The 18,525-nt window shown below is 36.0% G+C and overlaps 4 protein-coding genes across 10 annotated transcripts in view; 2 read left to right on the forward strand and 2 right to left on the reverse strand.

The window, feature by feature from the left end:
* Positions 1 to 4,206, forward strand: part of LOC139089704 (disco-interacting protein 2-like) — a 42,005-nt gene extending 37,799 nt beyond the window's left edge. For all 7 annotated transcript variants that reach the window (XM_070639297.1, XM_070639299.1, XM_070639300.1 and 4 more), the window contains one exon: positions 285 to 4,206. In XM_070639297.1, the coding sequence (XP_070495398.1) occupies positions 285 to 388 (104 nt within the window). In that variant the 3' untranslated portion in view covers positions 389 to 4,206. The remainder of the gene's footprint in view (positions 1 to 284) is intronic.
* Positions 4,207 to 6,223: 2,017 nt separating this feature from the next.
* On the reverse strand, positions 6,224 to 8,189 carry LOC139089727 (polycomb protein esc-like). The gene is made up of 3 exons (XM_070639325.1): positions 8,057 to 8,189; positions 7,553 to 7,997; positions 6,224 to 6,954 (listed from the first exon to the last, which is right to left on the reverse strand). The coding sequence occupies exons 1-3, from the start codon at positions 8,096 to 8,098 to the stop codon at positions 6,224 to 6,226; spliced, it is 1,218 nt and encodes a 405-aa protein (XP_070495426.1). The 5' UTR covers positions 8,099 to 8,189.
* A 2,836-nt stretch (positions 8,190 to 11,025) lies between these two features.
* On the forward strand, positions 11,026 to 13,561 carry LOC139089711 (CCR4-NOT transcription complex subunit 11-like). Its single transcript, XM_070639310.1, has 4 exons — positions 11,026 to 11,256; positions 11,378 to 11,606; positions 11,686 to 11,840; positions 12,768 to 13,561. The coding sequence occupies exons 1-4, from the start codon at positions 11,108 to 11,110 to the stop codon at positions 13,501 to 13,503; spliced, it is 1,269 nt and encodes a 422-aa protein (XP_070495411.1). The 5' UTR covers positions 11,026 to 11,107; the 3' UTR covers positions 13,504 to 13,561.
* Positions 13,562 to 17,735: 4,174 nt separating this feature from the next.
* LOC139089728 (F-box/SPRY domain-containing protein 1-like) lies at positions 17,736 to 18,042 on the reverse strand (the record flags this gene model as incomplete). The annotated part of the gene is made up of 1 exon (XM_070639327.1): positions 17,736 to 18,042. A coding segment is annotated over one exon (307 nt), but the record flags the coding sequence as incomplete, so codon positions are not given.
* Between the last annotated feature and the right edge of the window lie 483 nt (positions 18,043 to 18,525).

Raw genomic sequence — 18,525 nt, forward strand, 5'->3', positions numbered from 1 at the left:
CAATTTTAGTTTAAAATGGCAAATTCAATGGACAAGTTCAGTTATGAGTGGTAAAATCAATGGACAAATTCAGTTTTGAATGGTAAATTCAAGGGATAAGTTCAGTTTAGAATGCCAATTAATTCAAGTTAAAGCTGCAGTTTCGAAGAATAAATACAGTTTTAGAGGATAAGTTCAGTTTAAAGGAATAAGTTCAGTTCCAAGGGACACGTTCAGTTTAAATGGACAAGTTCAGTTCTTTAAAATTCAAATTTAATAATTCTCAAAAATTTCCCCAATTTCAGGTGTCGTTCCAATCAACAGTCGTGGTGAAAAGCAACGAATGCATCTCCGCGATGGCTTCCTAGCCGATCAACTAGATCCAATTTATGTTGCATACAATATGTAAACACACACACACACACACACACACACAAAAATCTCTCTAAAAACAATAATAATTTTTTTTGCTCTTTTTTATACTCTATCTTATGTCCTATTTGCAAAAAATGGAAGTTTATATCTAGTTATTATTATTAATTTCTAATTTATTGATGACGAAAAAAGAAGCAAAAAAACACAATTTATAGTTATTCCTTGTAGTTATAGCCTATACCTAAATATTGGAATTAATATAAGCAGTTTTTGTGGAATGTGAGTGAATTTTGATGGACAAAAATAGGAGAAAAAGGAACAAAAATTAAAAATAAATTACAAAAAATTGAAAATTAAAAATTTTGAAAATTTTGAAAGTTTTGAACCTTTTTGAAAATTTTGAAAATTTTGAAATTTTTGGAAATTTTAAAAAATTTTGAAAATTTTGAAAATTTTTCAAAAATCAACAAAAATGGCAGCAACAAGGCATAGAAATCGGACATACACAAAAATGACTTCCTTCCTTCCTTTTTCTGACGTAAAAATGCAAATAAGATGAAATAAAAATTTTTATACTGCCCGATTTAAATATAAAAAAACCGTTAGTGGGTCCGGGATATGCTGGACATGATGAGGAACCAAGTCATGTCAAAAAATTATTTCCGAAATCCTGAAAATACCCAAAATGAAATAGGAACATTAAAAAGTAGCAAAATCACTGACTTGACAAATCCTCATCATGTCCAGTATATCCCCAATACCCCACACAACGCATAACCCACAATGTAATAGAAAATAGAATAAAAATTTAATAATCAAGTAAAAAACATGAACACAATTTAGAAGCTTATAAGTGAATATTACAATTTATAAAAAAAAAAACATGAAATATGAAGCATAGAAAATAGAATTAATAATCATGGATAATAGATTAGAGTAGAATACACAATGAAGAATGCAATGCGGATGTTCTGAATTGGAGTTTTGAATTTCTTTAAGAAGTTGGGACTATGGAGTGGTCAACTGTGGTTCTATGGGATGATAATTGATACCTAAGGATACAAAATTATGGTTGTGAAGTATCAAGGATATTCAAGAGACTTCTGTTTAGGCTTTAGTTTTCCAAGATTACCCATCGACCTTAAATGAACATCTCAGTTAAAAAGCTGGAAAACACCATCCATGACGAAACAAAAAGCCCAAGTGATGATGATAAACTCACGTCAAATCGCCAAAATGGGTCAAAGTCAGCCTTCACATTGGTGTAAGGGCAACTTCGTCTCATGGCGTTGGTATGACGACATTGCAATGCCCTAACGAACACGTAGTGCTGTTCATCTAAGTAAATGTAATCCAACTTATTGTCATTCAAGTATGCTTCATCCTAGTTAATTAGGACATCTTCTTAGAAATTCAAAAAAATATTCAGAACCCGCACAAAAATATATAGTTTTTTTTTTCGAAATAATAACGTAAAAATGAACAAAATCAAGTTAAAGGAAATAAAAAAAATGTTTTTGATAAAAATGAGAGCTGAAAGATACAATTTTGTATAGATTTGAAGAGTATCTGCGTCTTAATTAAGCATAACGAACTGAGTAATGAGTAGTGTAGAATTTAAAGCACACGATAACTTAGCTGTTAGTCCAACATGTGATGAACCATAAAAATGGCCCAAAACGGTGCAACTTTGTATCTTGCCGTTAATGCGCAACTAAGCTTTAGCCTATTGAACACTGTGTGCTTATTTCGGATATCAACCAGTGTATGTGCTTATGGATAAAAGGCCAAGTTGGACTACTCGAGTTCTAATTGACAGCCTAACTGCCCTAAAGGCCACATATGACCAAGACAACATCCAAAGGTCTGGTTAAGTCTTACCTGCCAAGCTTTTATTTAGACTAACTTCATACTTTAGAACTAGATACACAGCTAGTCTTAATCAAACCAATCCATTCAGTCATAGTTTCCATCCAAACCGACGCCGATACTCTCCAAATCTATGCAAATTTTCTAAAAAGAAACCTTAAAGGAAACCCCAAAAAAAAACCTAAATTTGTAATAACATTAAACATATAAAAAAATGCAAACAATATTTTCAATATAACATGAAAAAAGAAAAGAAAAAGAACAAAATAATCAGCAACGATATTCAATTATAAGTCTTTTATTTCACTCAAATATTATCAAAGTATTTTGTAAAATGTAATCGATTAGCCGAGCAACATATGAAGATGGACATTGACTTGATACATGGACATTTCCACCTAGTATGAACTGGATCAAATAGGATAAGCTGGTTGGTCGATCTTTAATCTGGCCACATGCGTAGGTGCATGGACCCGACGGAATATTCCGGAATTCCTCCTTTACAGTCTGAAATAAATCATATGTTGCTCGGTCAAAAAACTGACTGTTTAAAAACAAAAAACTTAGTTGAAAACTTACCTGTAGCACATTTTAAAAAGATCTAATTTTTAACAGCCTAACATCCTTACATCCTTACTTATTGTAGATATGAATACGAAAAAAATGAATCGTTTTTTAAAAATAATTTGGCAGAATTTTGAGATGTTTTTTGTGGTTTGTTGGTGGGTAAGAGGCATGGTATGCATGCCTAGTGGGTAGATAGGGGAAGTGGGGCGGCTGGCGGTAATTCATGGGTCGTAACAATCATACTGAAGGTACCCTAAAAGTTCATAAAATGAGCACAATTTGTCTATTCATAGAAATTCAAATTCTGACTGAATTTGGAGCAAATTTGGAATTTTTGGACCAAATTGAAGGCTCTGTTCCAAAAAGTGGTGAAGGGTACGACCCTCGAGCCTTACTTCATCCTGAATGCTCCTAGCTACCGACCCAAAAAGCTTTAATTCTGCCAAATAAGTTAGTCAAAAATCAAAATTTTGTAAATCATTTCCAAAAATTTACAAAAAGGACTTTCGTGGTCCTTTGAAGCCATTCAGCTAAGGTCTCGAAATAATTGAATTTAATCAGGATAGAATCCATTAAAAAAAAAGATAAATAATTTTTGTAACAATATTTTGCACTTATACAGAAGCATATTTTGTTATTTGTACACTTAAGGTCCATTTCCTTTCCGTTTAGACAACAAACAAATTTGTTAGAATTTAGAATGACTGTCATAGAATTATTTGGGTTAGAAAAATGAATAATAGCAATTGTTTCACGATTTAACTACTTAGGAATCATTTTATAATGGATGGGGAGGTGGTTGGGTGGTGTATTGGCTAGAGTCAAGGTCTATTGGCTCACAATGTCGGCCTATTAGCTCACTAGATGGTCTATTGGCTCACTAGGTGATCTATTGGCTCACTATATGGTCTATTGGCTCACAATGTTGGTCTATTGGCTCACTAGATGGTTTATTGACTCATAATGCGCTATATTGGCTCATAATGCGCTAAACTTGCTCATAATGCGATCTATTGGCTCACAATTGAGAGAATCATCCCTGAATTAGGGGTAGATAGACGTAGATCTGACTATACACCACCCAACCATCCCCTGCATGCCTCAGCACTCAACTTAGTCTCTCTTTTACATCTCTTTATACTTAACTTCTTTTCCATTCAATCAATCCACAAGCAGTATTGTTCTTTTATTGAATTAAATCACATCTGACCTCGAAAAAAAGTGAAATTATTCTCGAAATATTTTTTTTTTTCATTCTATTTTAGCAATTTTTTTAAATTATTTATGAAAATATTTTTCTAATTTTCCCACAATTTCCCCAAATCAATGCACTGATGTGAAAATAAATTCAAAAAAATTAAAAATTGATAAATGTCATTTAAGTTTAAAAAAAAATCAAATAAATAACGAATGAATGCGCACAGAGTGTGAATGAATTTAATATTGGAATTTTAAAAAATTTGAAAAATGTGAAAAAATTTCAAAAATCTAAAAAAAATTTGAAAAATTCAAAAAAAAAATTGAAAAATTTCCAAAAAATTTGAAAAATTCAAAAAATTTGAAAAATTCAAAAATTTTGAAAAAATTCAAAAATTTTGAAAAAATTCAAAAATTTGACAAATTTAAGAATTTCAAAAATGTGAAAAATTACAAAAAAATAAAAATTTTCAAAACTTTGAAATATTACAAAAATTTGAAAATAAAACAAAAAAGTTAAAAAAGTGGAAAATTTTGTAGAAAGAAAGTCAGTAGAATTAAGTCTCAAATTTAATTTTTTTGTTTAATTTTCATTAAATTAAAAAAAGTAAAAAATTTCATGCTAGTTTATTTAAAAAAGTGAAAAAAAGTAAATAAATTAAGAATTCAATAATATAATTATGAAAAAAATTTGTTTTTTTTTATTTTATTTTTGCGAGGATTTTTTTAAAATTTTTTTACAGCAACAAAATGTATTGGCAGTGGATAAGCTTAAGCAACTACGGTAATTTGTGAATATTTACTAGGATTTATGAGATACAAAAAAAAACTTAATTAAATTAATTTAAACTAGATTTAATTAACTAAAAAGCACTTAAAATTGTGCTTAGTAACTTAAAATTTCAGATTTATTGGCTAAGTTTGCTGTCTTGTTGATACTTTGGGGATGAGTATTGATGGCGTAGGTATATTCCAGTGGTGGGCAACCTGTGTGCTGAAGCACACTAGGATTCCTAGGAGTTAATCCAGAAAATGACTCAAAAATCTGGATTTTTTGCAATTTTTTCCAATTTTTAACAGATTTTTGACGTTTAGACCCAAAAAAGCACATTTATGATATAGAAACGGCTGAAATCGGACCCCAGCCTGACTTGATTATAGCCCCATACCAGATTTGATGAGATGAGGCCTCAAGACAGATCTTAGTCGAGCTGGGGTCGGATTTTTGATCCATTCGTATGCCATATGTCTTCCTGGACAGTCTACATATCTAATTAAACCTCAATCCAACCCCCATCTCCAAGTATCAACAGACTCCCCCCCATACAATTACCCCCCTCATCATTACCATTTAAAATACAAAAATACAAAATCTAATTTTTTTTTTGTTTCATTTTATTCTTTCCCAGCTTTGTGTGCATTTGTCTTGTTCCCTATTTCTAGCTAATATTACAGTCTTATTGGTTAACTTTCTTAATAATTGGTAGGCTTAATAATGGGTTGATCCCATCTGTTCCTTAGTTATCTAGCAAAAAACACAACTCATTCAGTTACCCCTCAGTATCCATGAATGATTCCCCTCAGTTGCCTCACACGTTTCCTCTCAGTAATCCTTCATATATCCCTCAGTTACCCCATGAGTTGCTTCACAGTTACCCCTCAGTTACCCTTCAGTTTCCCCTCAGCTCTTTCTCTGTTACCCCTCATTTACCTCCCAATTAACCCTTAACTACCCCTCAGTTACCCTTAAATAATCCCCTCTTAATTATTAATACTCAAACTTAATTAACGAGCCTGAATAGAAGAATTGGTTTGTTGATTGATCTAAATTGCAGGAACAGGATGGGGTGGAGATGGTGTAGTGATGGACCTGATGGACTACTTGACATGACGTCAAACTTATTGACTGTACCTAAGCTTGAGTAATGGCATTTTGTCCTGAACAACCTTATGTCTAGTCATTAACTAGACATTATGCCAAGTTGTCCTATCAGATCTGTCACCACGTCAGTGTCGACAGTCCAATCGAACCTGCCACTAACCATGCCATACCCACTCTACCCTGTTTCTGGAATTCAGACAAATCAACTCAATTCCTCCAATTCAGTTAATTTTGAACCAAAAAGTTTCAATTCCCTGCAATTTTTAAGTCATAAATTTGATAAATTTTGAACCCCTTCATGTCCCCTCTTATGATACCCCTTTTCAAACCCCCTTATGATATAGCCGACCCCCCTCACTTCTTATCAAACCTCCACACAGTCCCATCATCACATGCCGACACCAAAATATGTCCATCCCTTGAAAATGACATTTGTCTAACAGGTGACGTACATTTTGGATGTGTGACTGTAATTCTCCTATTAATTGGCTTCTCCGTGTCTAGGTTGAAGATGAAGACTTTTCCATTTTGACTGCCAACAGCCAATTGAGTCAGTTGAAGGTCCAGTTCCATCCTCATAAACCAAATTTCACTGTCAATTATATCAAATGTAAAAAGTTTCGAGACTTGCATGCCTTTTGGCGTTTCCTTTCGCTTCCACCAAATTATATTATTTTCACATGACTTGCTGAGAAATGTTGATCCAAAATATTTAACAGTATCGACATAATTGCCATGTACATCTCGGGTTGAAAATTCCGGAAAATGGACTCGAATAGCTGCAAATGGACGCTTGCCTCTGCCAAATGCATCGACTGTACTGCATGCCTCAATCTTTTCTTTAAGTTCATCCGTCTCGAGACTCCATACCATAATATTATGATCTATTCCACCTGAGATCATTGTACGTCCATCAGCTGACATGTCAACGGATAGAACTTCATCGCGATGTCCACGAATGCCGCTAAAGATAGCTATACATGTTGAGTTTTGGATGTTCCAGAGACGTAGGGAGTAGTCCTTACTGGCACTGATGAGGAGGTGAGGATGGATTGGATGGAATTTCATGTCGTTAATGGCGCCGGCTGAAAGTAATGGAAAGTTGAGGTTAGAATTTTGGTTTTTAGTGATTTTTAGGTTATGTAGATGGAGGAGGAGGATATGAGGTCCAAAATTGAGGGATATCCTCAAAAAATACAGTTTTCAGCCAACAGCGACCGGCTGACTGTCTAAGACGAGACTGACTGTCATAGATGGTCATAGACGGTCATAGACTGTCATAGACGGTCAAAGACTGTCATAGACGGTCATAGACGGTCACAGACTGTCATAGACGGTCATAGACGGTCATAGACTGTCATAGACGGTCATAGACTGTCATAGACGGTCATAGACTGTCATAGACGGTCTGACTGTCAACGACTGGCTCAAAATTGACTCAAACTGGCTTTTTCATACAAAATTCAAGTCCAGAGCTCCAAGTCGACCAGGATGTTGTATGGACATGTCGATTGTAGTCCACTTGAGTCCATGCCATCCTCAAGTCGACTTCAAGTCCTGTCCGTGCTCTGTCCTGTCTAAAATTTGGATTAACTGGACCAACTGGACCAAATGGACACTCAGGTCATGTTCCTCATAATACCGTCCATAATCCACTCCATCCCGTCTAATTCCAATACTCACTATGTCCAAGTAGATTCTTAAATCCACCCATACTGTCCCGATTACACTGTACAACTCTAACAATTCCTTTAACGCCACCAGCCGCTAAAATCGGTCCAACCGTACTCGATCCATTAAGCCTCTCATAACTCCACACGACACAATTAAACACCTCATCCTTATCCGGTTCAATATAAGCTCTCAAAAATTGTACAGGACGTTCATCGTCCGCATCAACACATTCATAAATTGATATCTTATTGCCACATGCTGATGCAAAGATGTCACGGTCGCGTATAAAGTGATTAAATCCAATAGCAAAAATTTGTGTATTTGGTGACTCGGTGAGGTATGTGACAAACTTATAAGGATTTTGTATGGCTTTACGGCCGCGTTTTGCCTTCTTTGATCGACGCTGCTTGGATGAGGATTGACTACGTGACTCGGATGTTGATGATGAGACGTCCTGCAAGAAATTTTTATGTCAAAAAATTGAAAAATTTTAAAAATTTTGATTTTTTTTACATTTTCCGACTCATTTTCGGCTGACTTGACGGTATTTGTCATGACTGACTTCCACAAATGTTCAGCACAACGAGAAATAACACAAAAAAAAATTGTAAAAATTAAAAAAAACCACACAACAATGAGAAATTGTCTAGACTGACTGTGAATGTGAAATGCAATTGAGAATGAAAAAGAAGACCGAAAATGTAAACATTGAAAAGGTTAATCACCCTGTTGTTGTTGTTGGTGATGAGAGGGAAATAACGAAAAATAAAAAGTTTATGCAGTTTGGAAATTTGAATTTTTTTTGGACGTTAAAAGAATTTTTTTTGTGAATTTAATTTTGAAAGGATTTTTTTTTGGAATTTTTGGGATGTTTTGGAATTGTTTAAATGAGAGTTGGCAGGATTTTGGGATTCGAACCCAAAATTTGGACACCAAATTGAAATCCTGGCAACTTTGATAAAGCATGTTAAGCATGAATTTGGTGAATTTTATTGCTTTTTTGACAATTTTGTGAGAATTTCAGATAAATATTGAGTTAATTTAAACTATAATATGCAAATTTGTAGCAAAACTCGGGAAGAAGGAATGCTTACTGCTTACTTCCTTGACTGGGTCACACGGGGGCCCATTGTCCCGTGTTTAAAGAACATCTGTAGACAGCTCAATCTTTCAATAATTTCTGCAAATTTGGGATATTAAGAACTCTAAGAAAAAGGAACACTTTTCATTAATTGAGGTACATCCTGGTAGTAACCCTAGGGCGGCCATCTGCTGTATTTTTGTCAAGACGCTGCTGTACTTGTCAACCTTGCTGCTGTGTCCCGACAAAGCCTCAAACTGTCCCAATTTTTTCTTACAAAAGTGTCCTGATATTTTGCGTAAATCTTCTGCCCACCATAAATAAGCCTCGACTGAAACTTACTAGGAGATAAGCTGGTCAGCATGACATAACACACATGTTGACCCACCACTGGTCTATTGGAATGAAATTAGGATATAATTAATAAATTAACAATTGTGATATAAATAAGACTATAGCAACTTAATTTTATGCTACCCGCATCATTGGCCATGCTGAAAAAGAAGACGTGATGGCCTTCCGTACTGAAGATTGAGAGTTCGATCCCAAGTAGAGACGAATTTTATTTTTTTTTACTTAATTATTTTTTGCTGACATTAAACGGGAACAAGATGGAATCGAGACGACTTTTGTAACTGAATTTTCACTTGATTGAGTTACATTAAGTACTGCCAAACGGTAGGAATATCTAGCTTATTTTATTGTTAACCATATAAATGCACGCAGACGAACATGCAATTGATGTTTTTAAAAAGAAGCTCCATAGAGTCATCTTCAAACTCAAGATTGAAAGAGATCAGCATAAATGTAGGAACAACGCAGAATCCTCAACTACAGAAAGTGTCTGGTCTTATGAAACTAGTCATCTGACATCTTTTTGGAATGAATCTGACTGTATTGCACTAGTTACTGGAAATTGGCAGACAGAAACCAGCGGAAAAGTCAGCTTTAGGTGCCACCTGAAGGAAATCTTGGTTCACAATTGATCTGTACTGCCAACAAGTTTCGAAGAGTAAGCAAGAAGCCTCATAAATGCATCAACTACAGTAATTACCTTTAAATTTCAATATTTTTTTTTATTAATTTTATACCTTACAAACTATACAAAATAACATAAAAGTCTTCCTATATATTCAATAAAATAAATTAAATAATTCCAATTTTTACAATAAATTCAAAAAAAATATTTAAATAAGTTTAGTAACTGCTAGAATCTCATTCAGTCTGTCCTCAAGACAATGTCAGAATAGGTCAGTGTTGTCCAAACTAGGTACAGCATACCCAGGTGGTCAGTAATGACCCTTATCAGGCAAAAAGTATGGTTTTATGGTATAAAATGACCTACGGCACCTAAAAGCAGGCTCTTTGTCTTTTAGGTTCCGTAGCAGTCTTCATATACCATGGAGCCATACTCTTTGCCTGTCAAGGGACTGCATACAGCCTAGACTACCCTGCCATACCCTCCCACACCCTACAACGTCGCCAATATCCTCGTTACACCCAAAAATATTCCCAACAAAGTCAATCCACATCCCCAAAAGAATGCAACCAAAGGCGATATAGCCACAGACACAGACTGTATCCATGCAATAAATATCGATGATATTACACCGGGTACAATTGGTGACAAGACACCCCAAATGACAATAAGTATTGAAAAAAATCGTCCAAATTTGTGCCTTCTTAAGAGATAGAAGCAAATTGTCCCACAAATGCCACAAATGACAATTGACGATACGCAGTGCCATAGGAAGATGTGCCACCAGATGGGTAGGAAGTCCTTTAATGATTTCGTCTGTGTGAATCGGATGACGTCACGGATTGAGTCAAGACTCAGCCAGCTTTCCTCGATTTTCTTAATTTGCTCGACTAAAAATTGAGGATTTTTTTATGGAATTTTTGTGGATTTTTTGAGGATTTTTCATGACTTACTCATTGTTATTCTAGGTTTTTGGGATGATGCTGCTTAAGATGCTAATGATATTGACTATTCTGGAATTTATTGACTAATACTTGATGTGATTAAGCTGGTAAATTCATGATTGTAGCTGGATTTGTAGCTTAAAATTGATTTTTTCTTGATTTTTTTTTCCACTTTTTTGTGTTAAAGCAAAACATAAACAAGATTAAGGATTGAACCGGATCAGGTTTGAACCGGTTCAAATTTGAAAAAGCCGTTAAATTGAATTGGTCAAATTTTGTGGATTTTTGAAGATTTAAGGGGATGACAGCTGTTAATCTCCCCAAAATCCAGTCCAGAATCTTCAATTCAACCCCCTCATAACCTCAAAATTCCCCACAAATTCCCCAAACCCCTCAAAATTCCTCAATTTTCCAAACCTCAGCAATCTTATTCCCTCTTTTATCCGACCTATTTACATTCATTTATCCGACAATTCAACAAAAATTTTCAAAAAGTTTCCTTAAAAATCACAAAATTTACTCAAATTCCTGACATAGACAGTCTTAATCGATAAATTACAATGCATCGACTTCCAATTCTCGCTGATTTTCTGTTCCTGCACAATTTACTATGCGAAAAGTCAATTGATCATCAAAGTTTTGAGTCAATATCGGCACACGTACAGAAAAAATTTCAAAAAAATGATTTTATATCAGTTGGAACTTTATTGTGAGTATTATTGAGGCTTGGCAGGTAGAGGGGATGCTTGCTGACCTCAAGCATGCCTTATAGCCTGCTATAGCTGACTATGAACCAACAATTGACAATTTTCATCCAATTTCCCCAACAGATCCCTTCTAATCCGAAACAGCGACCTACCAGAGACAAACAATAGACTTGTGGCTTACTACATACTGTATGACATATTCAGGAATGATGATCCAACGGATATTTCACCATCTCCAAGAGATTCGCCGTTTCTGTTCTTTTTATATCAGCTGGTTGAGTCAAAGGACTATAAATTGACGACTGTTGAGAGGAATTTCATATTGCAGTTGCTGTCGAGTGGAACTAAGGATGTAAGTTGATGTTTCTTGAATGTTGACAGGTTCCAGTTCCATTTTTCTAAGAACTAACCCAAAATCTTGTCATTTTTAGCTCTGCAAGCAGACACCACACCACATTAAGCAGACCACAGAGCTTCTCACAATTCCATTTGATTTGTCCAACATTCGGAAGTTGTGTGTTGAGAAGGATAAGGAAATAACAGCAAATGTTAAGAGTAACATTATGAATGTCATGCCGGCACCATCGTAAGTTTTTAGGAATTTTGTGGGAATTTTTAAGGGTTTTTTTGGAATTTTTTGAGGAAAATTTGGGAAATTTTGGTGGAAAATTTGGGAAATTATAGGAAAATTTGGTTGATTTTTGGGTTAAACTTGGGAAATTTTGGATTAATTTGATGAAAAATTCAGGGGAGTTGGAGAGGTCGTCGATCTGACTCGGTGACTAACCAATCGTCAAGTGGCAAGCGTCACCTTCCCGTGGTACTTGGAAAATGGATGAAAAATTAATGAATTTTTGGGAAAATTCTCAAATTTTGTGACTTAAATTAGCTAAATTTGGATGATTTTTCACTAAATTTTGAGACTTTTTGGTTAATTTGAGTGAATTATCCAATTTTTCATTGAATTTTCCTAATTTTTTACTGAATTTTTACAATTTTTCTTCAAATTTCCCCAATTTTCATCTCAAAATTCTTCAAATTTTTAAGGATTTTGCTAAATTTTGACTCAATTTTAACTAAAATTCTCCGAATTTTCCTGAATTTCCAAACATTTTCATAATTTTCCACTAAATGTTCCAAGTTTTTCTCCCAATTTTCCAAATTTTCTTGAATTTCCAAAAATTTTTACACTTTTTCACTAAATTTTTCCAATTTCTTCAAAATTTTCAAATTTTCATCTCAAACTGATTCAATTTTCCAATTTTTTTGTTGAATTCTTGAATTTTCTCTAAAATTGTCGAAATTTTCCTGAATTTTCCAACAATTTTCATTTTTCCACTAAATTTTTCAAATTTTCCGAATTTTAAACTCAAATTGCTTCAAATTTCCAAATTTTCACTAAAATTGTTCAAATTTTCTTAATTTTTTACTCAATTTTCCAAATTTCCCTGAATTTCCCAACAATTTCCCCAATTTTCCACTAATTTCTTCCAATTTCCCACCCCATTTCCAGCTCCAGCGACTCCGACTCAGCCATCCGCGAACTCATGGAAGGTCTCTTCCGACGCGACACACCTCTCAAAAGTGTCTTTGGTCCCCAATTCATGACCATCGCACCGCCACTGCTCTCATGCGAAGACGAACTTGTCTGGTTTGACATAACAAATCCCGTCGGACATAAGCCAATCTACGACAATGAAGTCACAGCCGTTCAAAGTAATGAAACTGAAATTGAAAAGCTTGTTACGACAGCATTTAAGCAGGCACTGACGCTACATGACCAGAAAATATTGGAAAATGAGCTTGAAAAGGATTCGGAACTTGTTCATCACATTGGATTGACGCCTGCAAAGCTGTCTGACTTGGTCGAAAATAATCCATTAATTGCTATTAAGATCCTGTTGCTGCTCATGAATACGTCACAAATTACTGAATATTTGAGTGCCTTGGTCAACATGGAAATGTCACTGCACTCAGTTGAGGTCGTCAACAGGCTCACGACGACTGTCGACCTTCCATCGGAATTTATTCATCTTTATATCTCAAATTGCATCAATACATGTGAAAGTATTCAGGATAAGTTCCTGCAAAATCGACTTGTACGGCTACTTTGTGTGTTCCTGCAGAGTCTGATAAGGAAGAAGATTATTAATGTTAAGGAACTGTTTATTGAAGTTGAAGCATTTTGTGTTGAATTTAGTCGTATAAGGGAAGCTGCTGATTTATATAAGCTGTGTAAGTCGTTGTAAGAAATTGACGGAATTTTAAAGGAGCTGGAAATAAAATTTAATATTTGATAGAATTAAATTTGTTGTTGACTTGATTATTCATGACATGACAGAGACAAGCCACAGAGACAAGCCACAGAGACAAGCCACGGAGAGAAGCCACAAAGACATGACACAGAGACAAACCACAGAGGCATGATTGTGACATGTCACAGAGACATAATGCAGGGAAAAGACTGTGACAAGCCACAGAGACATGAAACAGAGACATGACAGAGACAAGCCACAGAGACAAGCCACAGAGACATGACACAGAGACATGACACAGAGACATGACTGTAACATGCCACAGAGACATGATTCAGAGACTTACTGTGACATATCACAGAGACGTGCCACAGAAACATGACAGAGACAAGCCACAGAGACATGAAACAGAGACATGACAGAGACAAGCCACAGAGACATGACAGAGACGCGAAAGAGACACGACAGAGACAAGCTAAGAGAAATGACTGTGACATGCCACAGAGACATACCACAGAGATATGTCACAGCAACATGACACAAAGACATGACATTTTTGATCAATTTGTGTTATTTTCAGTCAACGGCAGTTAGATTCAACTTGTGTGATTCATGACTCACATGCGTTCAAGCAACATACATTGTATTGACATGACTTGAGGTATTTACTGTATGAGAACTATCTCAACTCTTCTTAGAGACTGACTTCATCTACAATTCTCTGAGTAAATCGTTTAAGATTGACTGGACATGAATGTAGACGCTATCAGGATGACTCAGTATATAGGAAATCATTATCAGATGCTTTGTCGATGGTAAGAGATGAAAAGGACGTCAGAGTCCTTATCAGGCTTGAATAAGCTGAGGTTATTGAAGAATAGTGCTGACTTAAGATGTTCTCTCTGTGCTGCAATGGGCTTGCATGCATTATGGATGAGGAAATTAGTAGAATTAAGTCCAAAATCATCCAAATTGTAAGTTAACTCAACTCATGCCCATCCAAAATCAGTCAAAAACTATTCAAAACCCAAAAAAATCATCAAAAATTAGATTTTGTTGGTTCAGTAGCAATTCAGTTCCGCATGAGAACAGTCATAGAACTTAACATCATCTCATCGATTCTAGCTTAGAATATAAAAAAATTACAAAAATTAACGCATAAATTATTTTCGCTTCGTTAGACATCAACAATGCGACTGTAAGTTTTGGTGTATATTTATTGAATATTTTTTTAATTAATTACAAGTTGTGGATTACAAGATCAATTTGGTCGATGATGTGAACCGGGAGGGTATTCAAGAGAAAGAAGGCAATATTGGGTATGCTTTCGAGCTGTTGGGATTTCCGGATTCTGAAAATCCCAAAATACAGATTTTTATCCTAAAAATTAATCTGGGTCTGGAATTTCGAGAAAGCATAGTTTTGGGGGTCTGGATAAGCTATTGTGACCAAAGGATTTTCGTAAAAAATCGGGACAAGTTTGACTCTTTTGAGGTTCTTTTGGACTATCTGTCAGGACAAAGCAGCAAGGTAGAAAAGGACAGCAGCGTTCCGGCAAAAATATGGAAGATGGTCGCCCTAATTACAAGGAAGGGCTTCGAATGCCTAAACCAAGAATTTCTGGATGTTCTTCTCGAGTAGAATTCCCAGGTCTGCGGGTAGACTTTGGGCAACCTTAATAACTAGATCATTTTGGCTGATGTCATGTACTACGGGGTTATTCAAGAACAGAAGGGAATTTGGGATCTGGCTATGTCTCAGCTTTGCCCTTGTGTAGGGTAGGCCAGAGGATTTTTGCAAAATATCGGGGCGCTTTTGAGACAAATCGGGACATTTCTAAATTTGACACTTTTGGGGTTCTTTTGGACTATTTTAAGCCTTAATATTCTAAGAACTACTCATTTAAAGAGGTTAGGGATTTTGAGATCTGACGACGTTCCAGCTACACCCCTGTGGCGTACCAGAGATGTAGATTCACCTTAACCAGAGCTCGAAGTTGACTCGGATTTTATATGAAAAAATTGAATCAAGCCAGCTCTACTTCAAAGATGACTCGAACTCCATATGGAGTCCAGTAGACCTAAATCGACTTTTTCACATAAAATCCGACTCAACCTCAACCTCTAACCCCATCTTCCACTCAAAATTCACTAAAACCTCTTATTTTTCCAGCAACATCTCCAAATTCCTCACAACTGTCATCCCAATTCTCATCCTCAACCCCACCATCACATCCACACAACATCAAGACATCACCATCACCTGCCGCTTCAACACAGACTTTGACTGGCTTATAATCGGACGAATCTACATGTGCACCGTCCAAGGCAACCTCACAGTCACCACAGCCAACACAACAGTCACAAGTGTGTCCGGTGAGCACAGAATCTTTAAAGACAACAACAACATATTTGCAATTTGGTTCCTTGACAAGGAAATGCACTTCCTACCCAAAGGCTTCATGTCATTTTTCAAACACATTGCAGGCATTGTCATCAACAGATGTAAATTAAAGGAAATCCATCAAAGTGATTTGGCGCCATTTTATAAATTGAGGGAACTGTACCTGATACAGAATGACATTGAGGTGCTTGAGGAAGGATTATTTGAGTATAATAAGAGGCTGGAACTGATGTGGCTGGATGGAAATAAAATTAAAAAAATTGATGGAAATTTATTGGATGGACTAGGGAAGCTGCAGTACCTGAATTTTCGCGAGAAGCATTGTATGTTGAAGAAGGTGCTGTATGACCGGGAGGAAGTGGAAAAGGCTGTAATGGCAATGAAGAAAAAATGCTCAAAAATCAAAGAATAGAAGTGAATTCAGGTGTGGGCAAGCTGGGGTGTACCTGATGCAGTGCAAGGTGTGCCTCCGACGCAACACCGACTTCATGTGCAGTTTCTGTCGTGCCTGACCCTCCAGGTTGTGCTGAGCAGCTATTATGACAATAAAATGGTCCCCTAACACACAAAGAGCATGTCCACAAAAGTCAGTATACTTTAGAGTATGCTCGTTGTCTGTTAGGGACCTCCCAGGCTGACATGTCAGGAACTACACAAAATTCCCAAAAATTCATCTGTAAACAGCAATAATTAAGCAATAAATTCAGATTTTTTGGACATATTTTGAATTAAATATTTATTAAAATGATCAGCATCAATGCTCAATGCAGCATAAAGTATAAAAACATGAATCCAAAAATGGAATGACTAGAAATCAAGGCTTAAGAACTAAGAAGTAATACCAAAAGGAACTGATAAATTAATATTAAAATTTTAAAAGATTAATCATGTTCCTTATTAATTTAGGAATAAATGACATTAATGTCGGAAAGCACATGACGTAAATCCGGTCTCAGGTCCATTTAACCATGTCTTCAGGTCCGCCTGAAAGGCTCATGGCGTAGAAATGGTCGAAAACCTGGTTCTAAGCCTGACTCAGGCTTCAGGTCCACAAGGCGTGGAAATTGAAAAAAAAACCAGTCCCAGGCTTACTTGACTCTGTCTTAAAGTCCGCTTTGAAAGCACATTGCATCAAAATAGCCGAAAATCCAGTTTAAACACAACTTGACTCTATCTTCAGGTCCATCCCAAAGAGCTCATGAGATTATTGTGCAAGCAACAATGCAAAAATGCTTGGAATTAGAAACTGTCAGTTATCTATAGACACATACAGCTTTTACAAATACTAATGGCGACAATGGGCTCTCATGTAGCTTCACAAAGACAGTCAACTAAGTCAAGGACCCCCAGAAGACACACGAAGTAGAAATGTCCGAAAATCAGGCTCTAGGCCGACTTAACTCTAGCCTGGAGCTGAATTTTATTGAATCTGACCTATTGTCAGAGTCACACTGGCCTAGGACCTAATTTTCGGTCATTTTAACGTCATAGGGCACCTATATGATCTCATTGACACTAATCTGGAACCAGAATCACGTAGTGTGTCTTTTCGGGTATATTCAGCCAATATCAGTGGTTTAAAGTGGATTATCCTTGATTATTGAGGAAGCTTCCATTCATAAATTCGCACATTTTTCAATTTTTATCAATAAATAATATCCTTAAATAATGAGATCATCAAGATAAGCCTAAGACACAAGCATATCCTCAATAAGCAACTAACCATACCCATCAGCATGCTCAGTATGTCCCTTAAAGTGCTCATTGAGCATACAATTGCAAATTAGGACAAAACACAAAAAATACCAAAAACCCCACAAAATTTATCCATCAAATGGATATCCACAATACACAATTGACACCTCAGTATTTCCATAAACAGCTGTTATTGTTGGATATAGCTTCTTACTCGGTAAATTATGAAATGCGACACCCAAAAATTCATTATTTTTCTCAAATGCTAAACAGTGAGTCTCACAATCCAGTATGACTTTAATTTTCTCGCCAACTTGATATTTCGGTGCATTTGTAAGCAATGGAAAATTTCCAGCATCTCCATTATGCAGCAGGTAATTATCGACTAGATTCCATCCCCATGATTGATCGTCCCAGCCAAGTAGGGGCGCGTAGCTGTGGAATATTAAGGAAGTAGTGAGTTTGAGTCATTTTTGAGGGGATATGAAGGGATTTTCGGGTGTAGCTTAGAGCAGTGGTGGGCAACCTGTGTTCCGCGGCACTCTGGACAGCATGTACTGTAGATTTTCGGTCGTAGTTTGCCACTAGAGCTCGAATTTAGCAATAATTCGAGTCAACTTTCAGTTTTGCTGTACCGTGGCACTTAAAAGGTTGCCCACCACTGACTTAGTGTAAACTCGATCTTGAAGGCACCTAGACCTTAACCAGGGGTGATTTCCAATTTTTTTGGGGATTTTTTTGAATTTTTGTCTCAAAAAAGTCCTATAATATTGAAGAATTAAGGGGTTCGATGGGGTTTATGACCCCGAGCAACCCCTCTTATACCCCACTTCTGGTCTCAATCCAAGCTACTGCCATTTTTCAAGCATATCCACACTTACCCATGACACTGCAATATCGCATCTCGTTGACATTTGT

The sequence above is a fragment of the Chironomus tepperi genome, unplaced genomic scaffold (genome assembly GCF_022539635.2).
Source record: "Chironomus tepperi strain 1889 unplaced genomic scaffold, CSIRO-AGI_Ctep_v1 contig_195, whole genome shotgun sequence".
NCBI classification, from domain to species: domain Eukaryota; kingdom Metazoa; phylum Arthropoda; class Insecta; order Diptera; family Chironomidae; genus Chironomus; species Chironomus tepperi.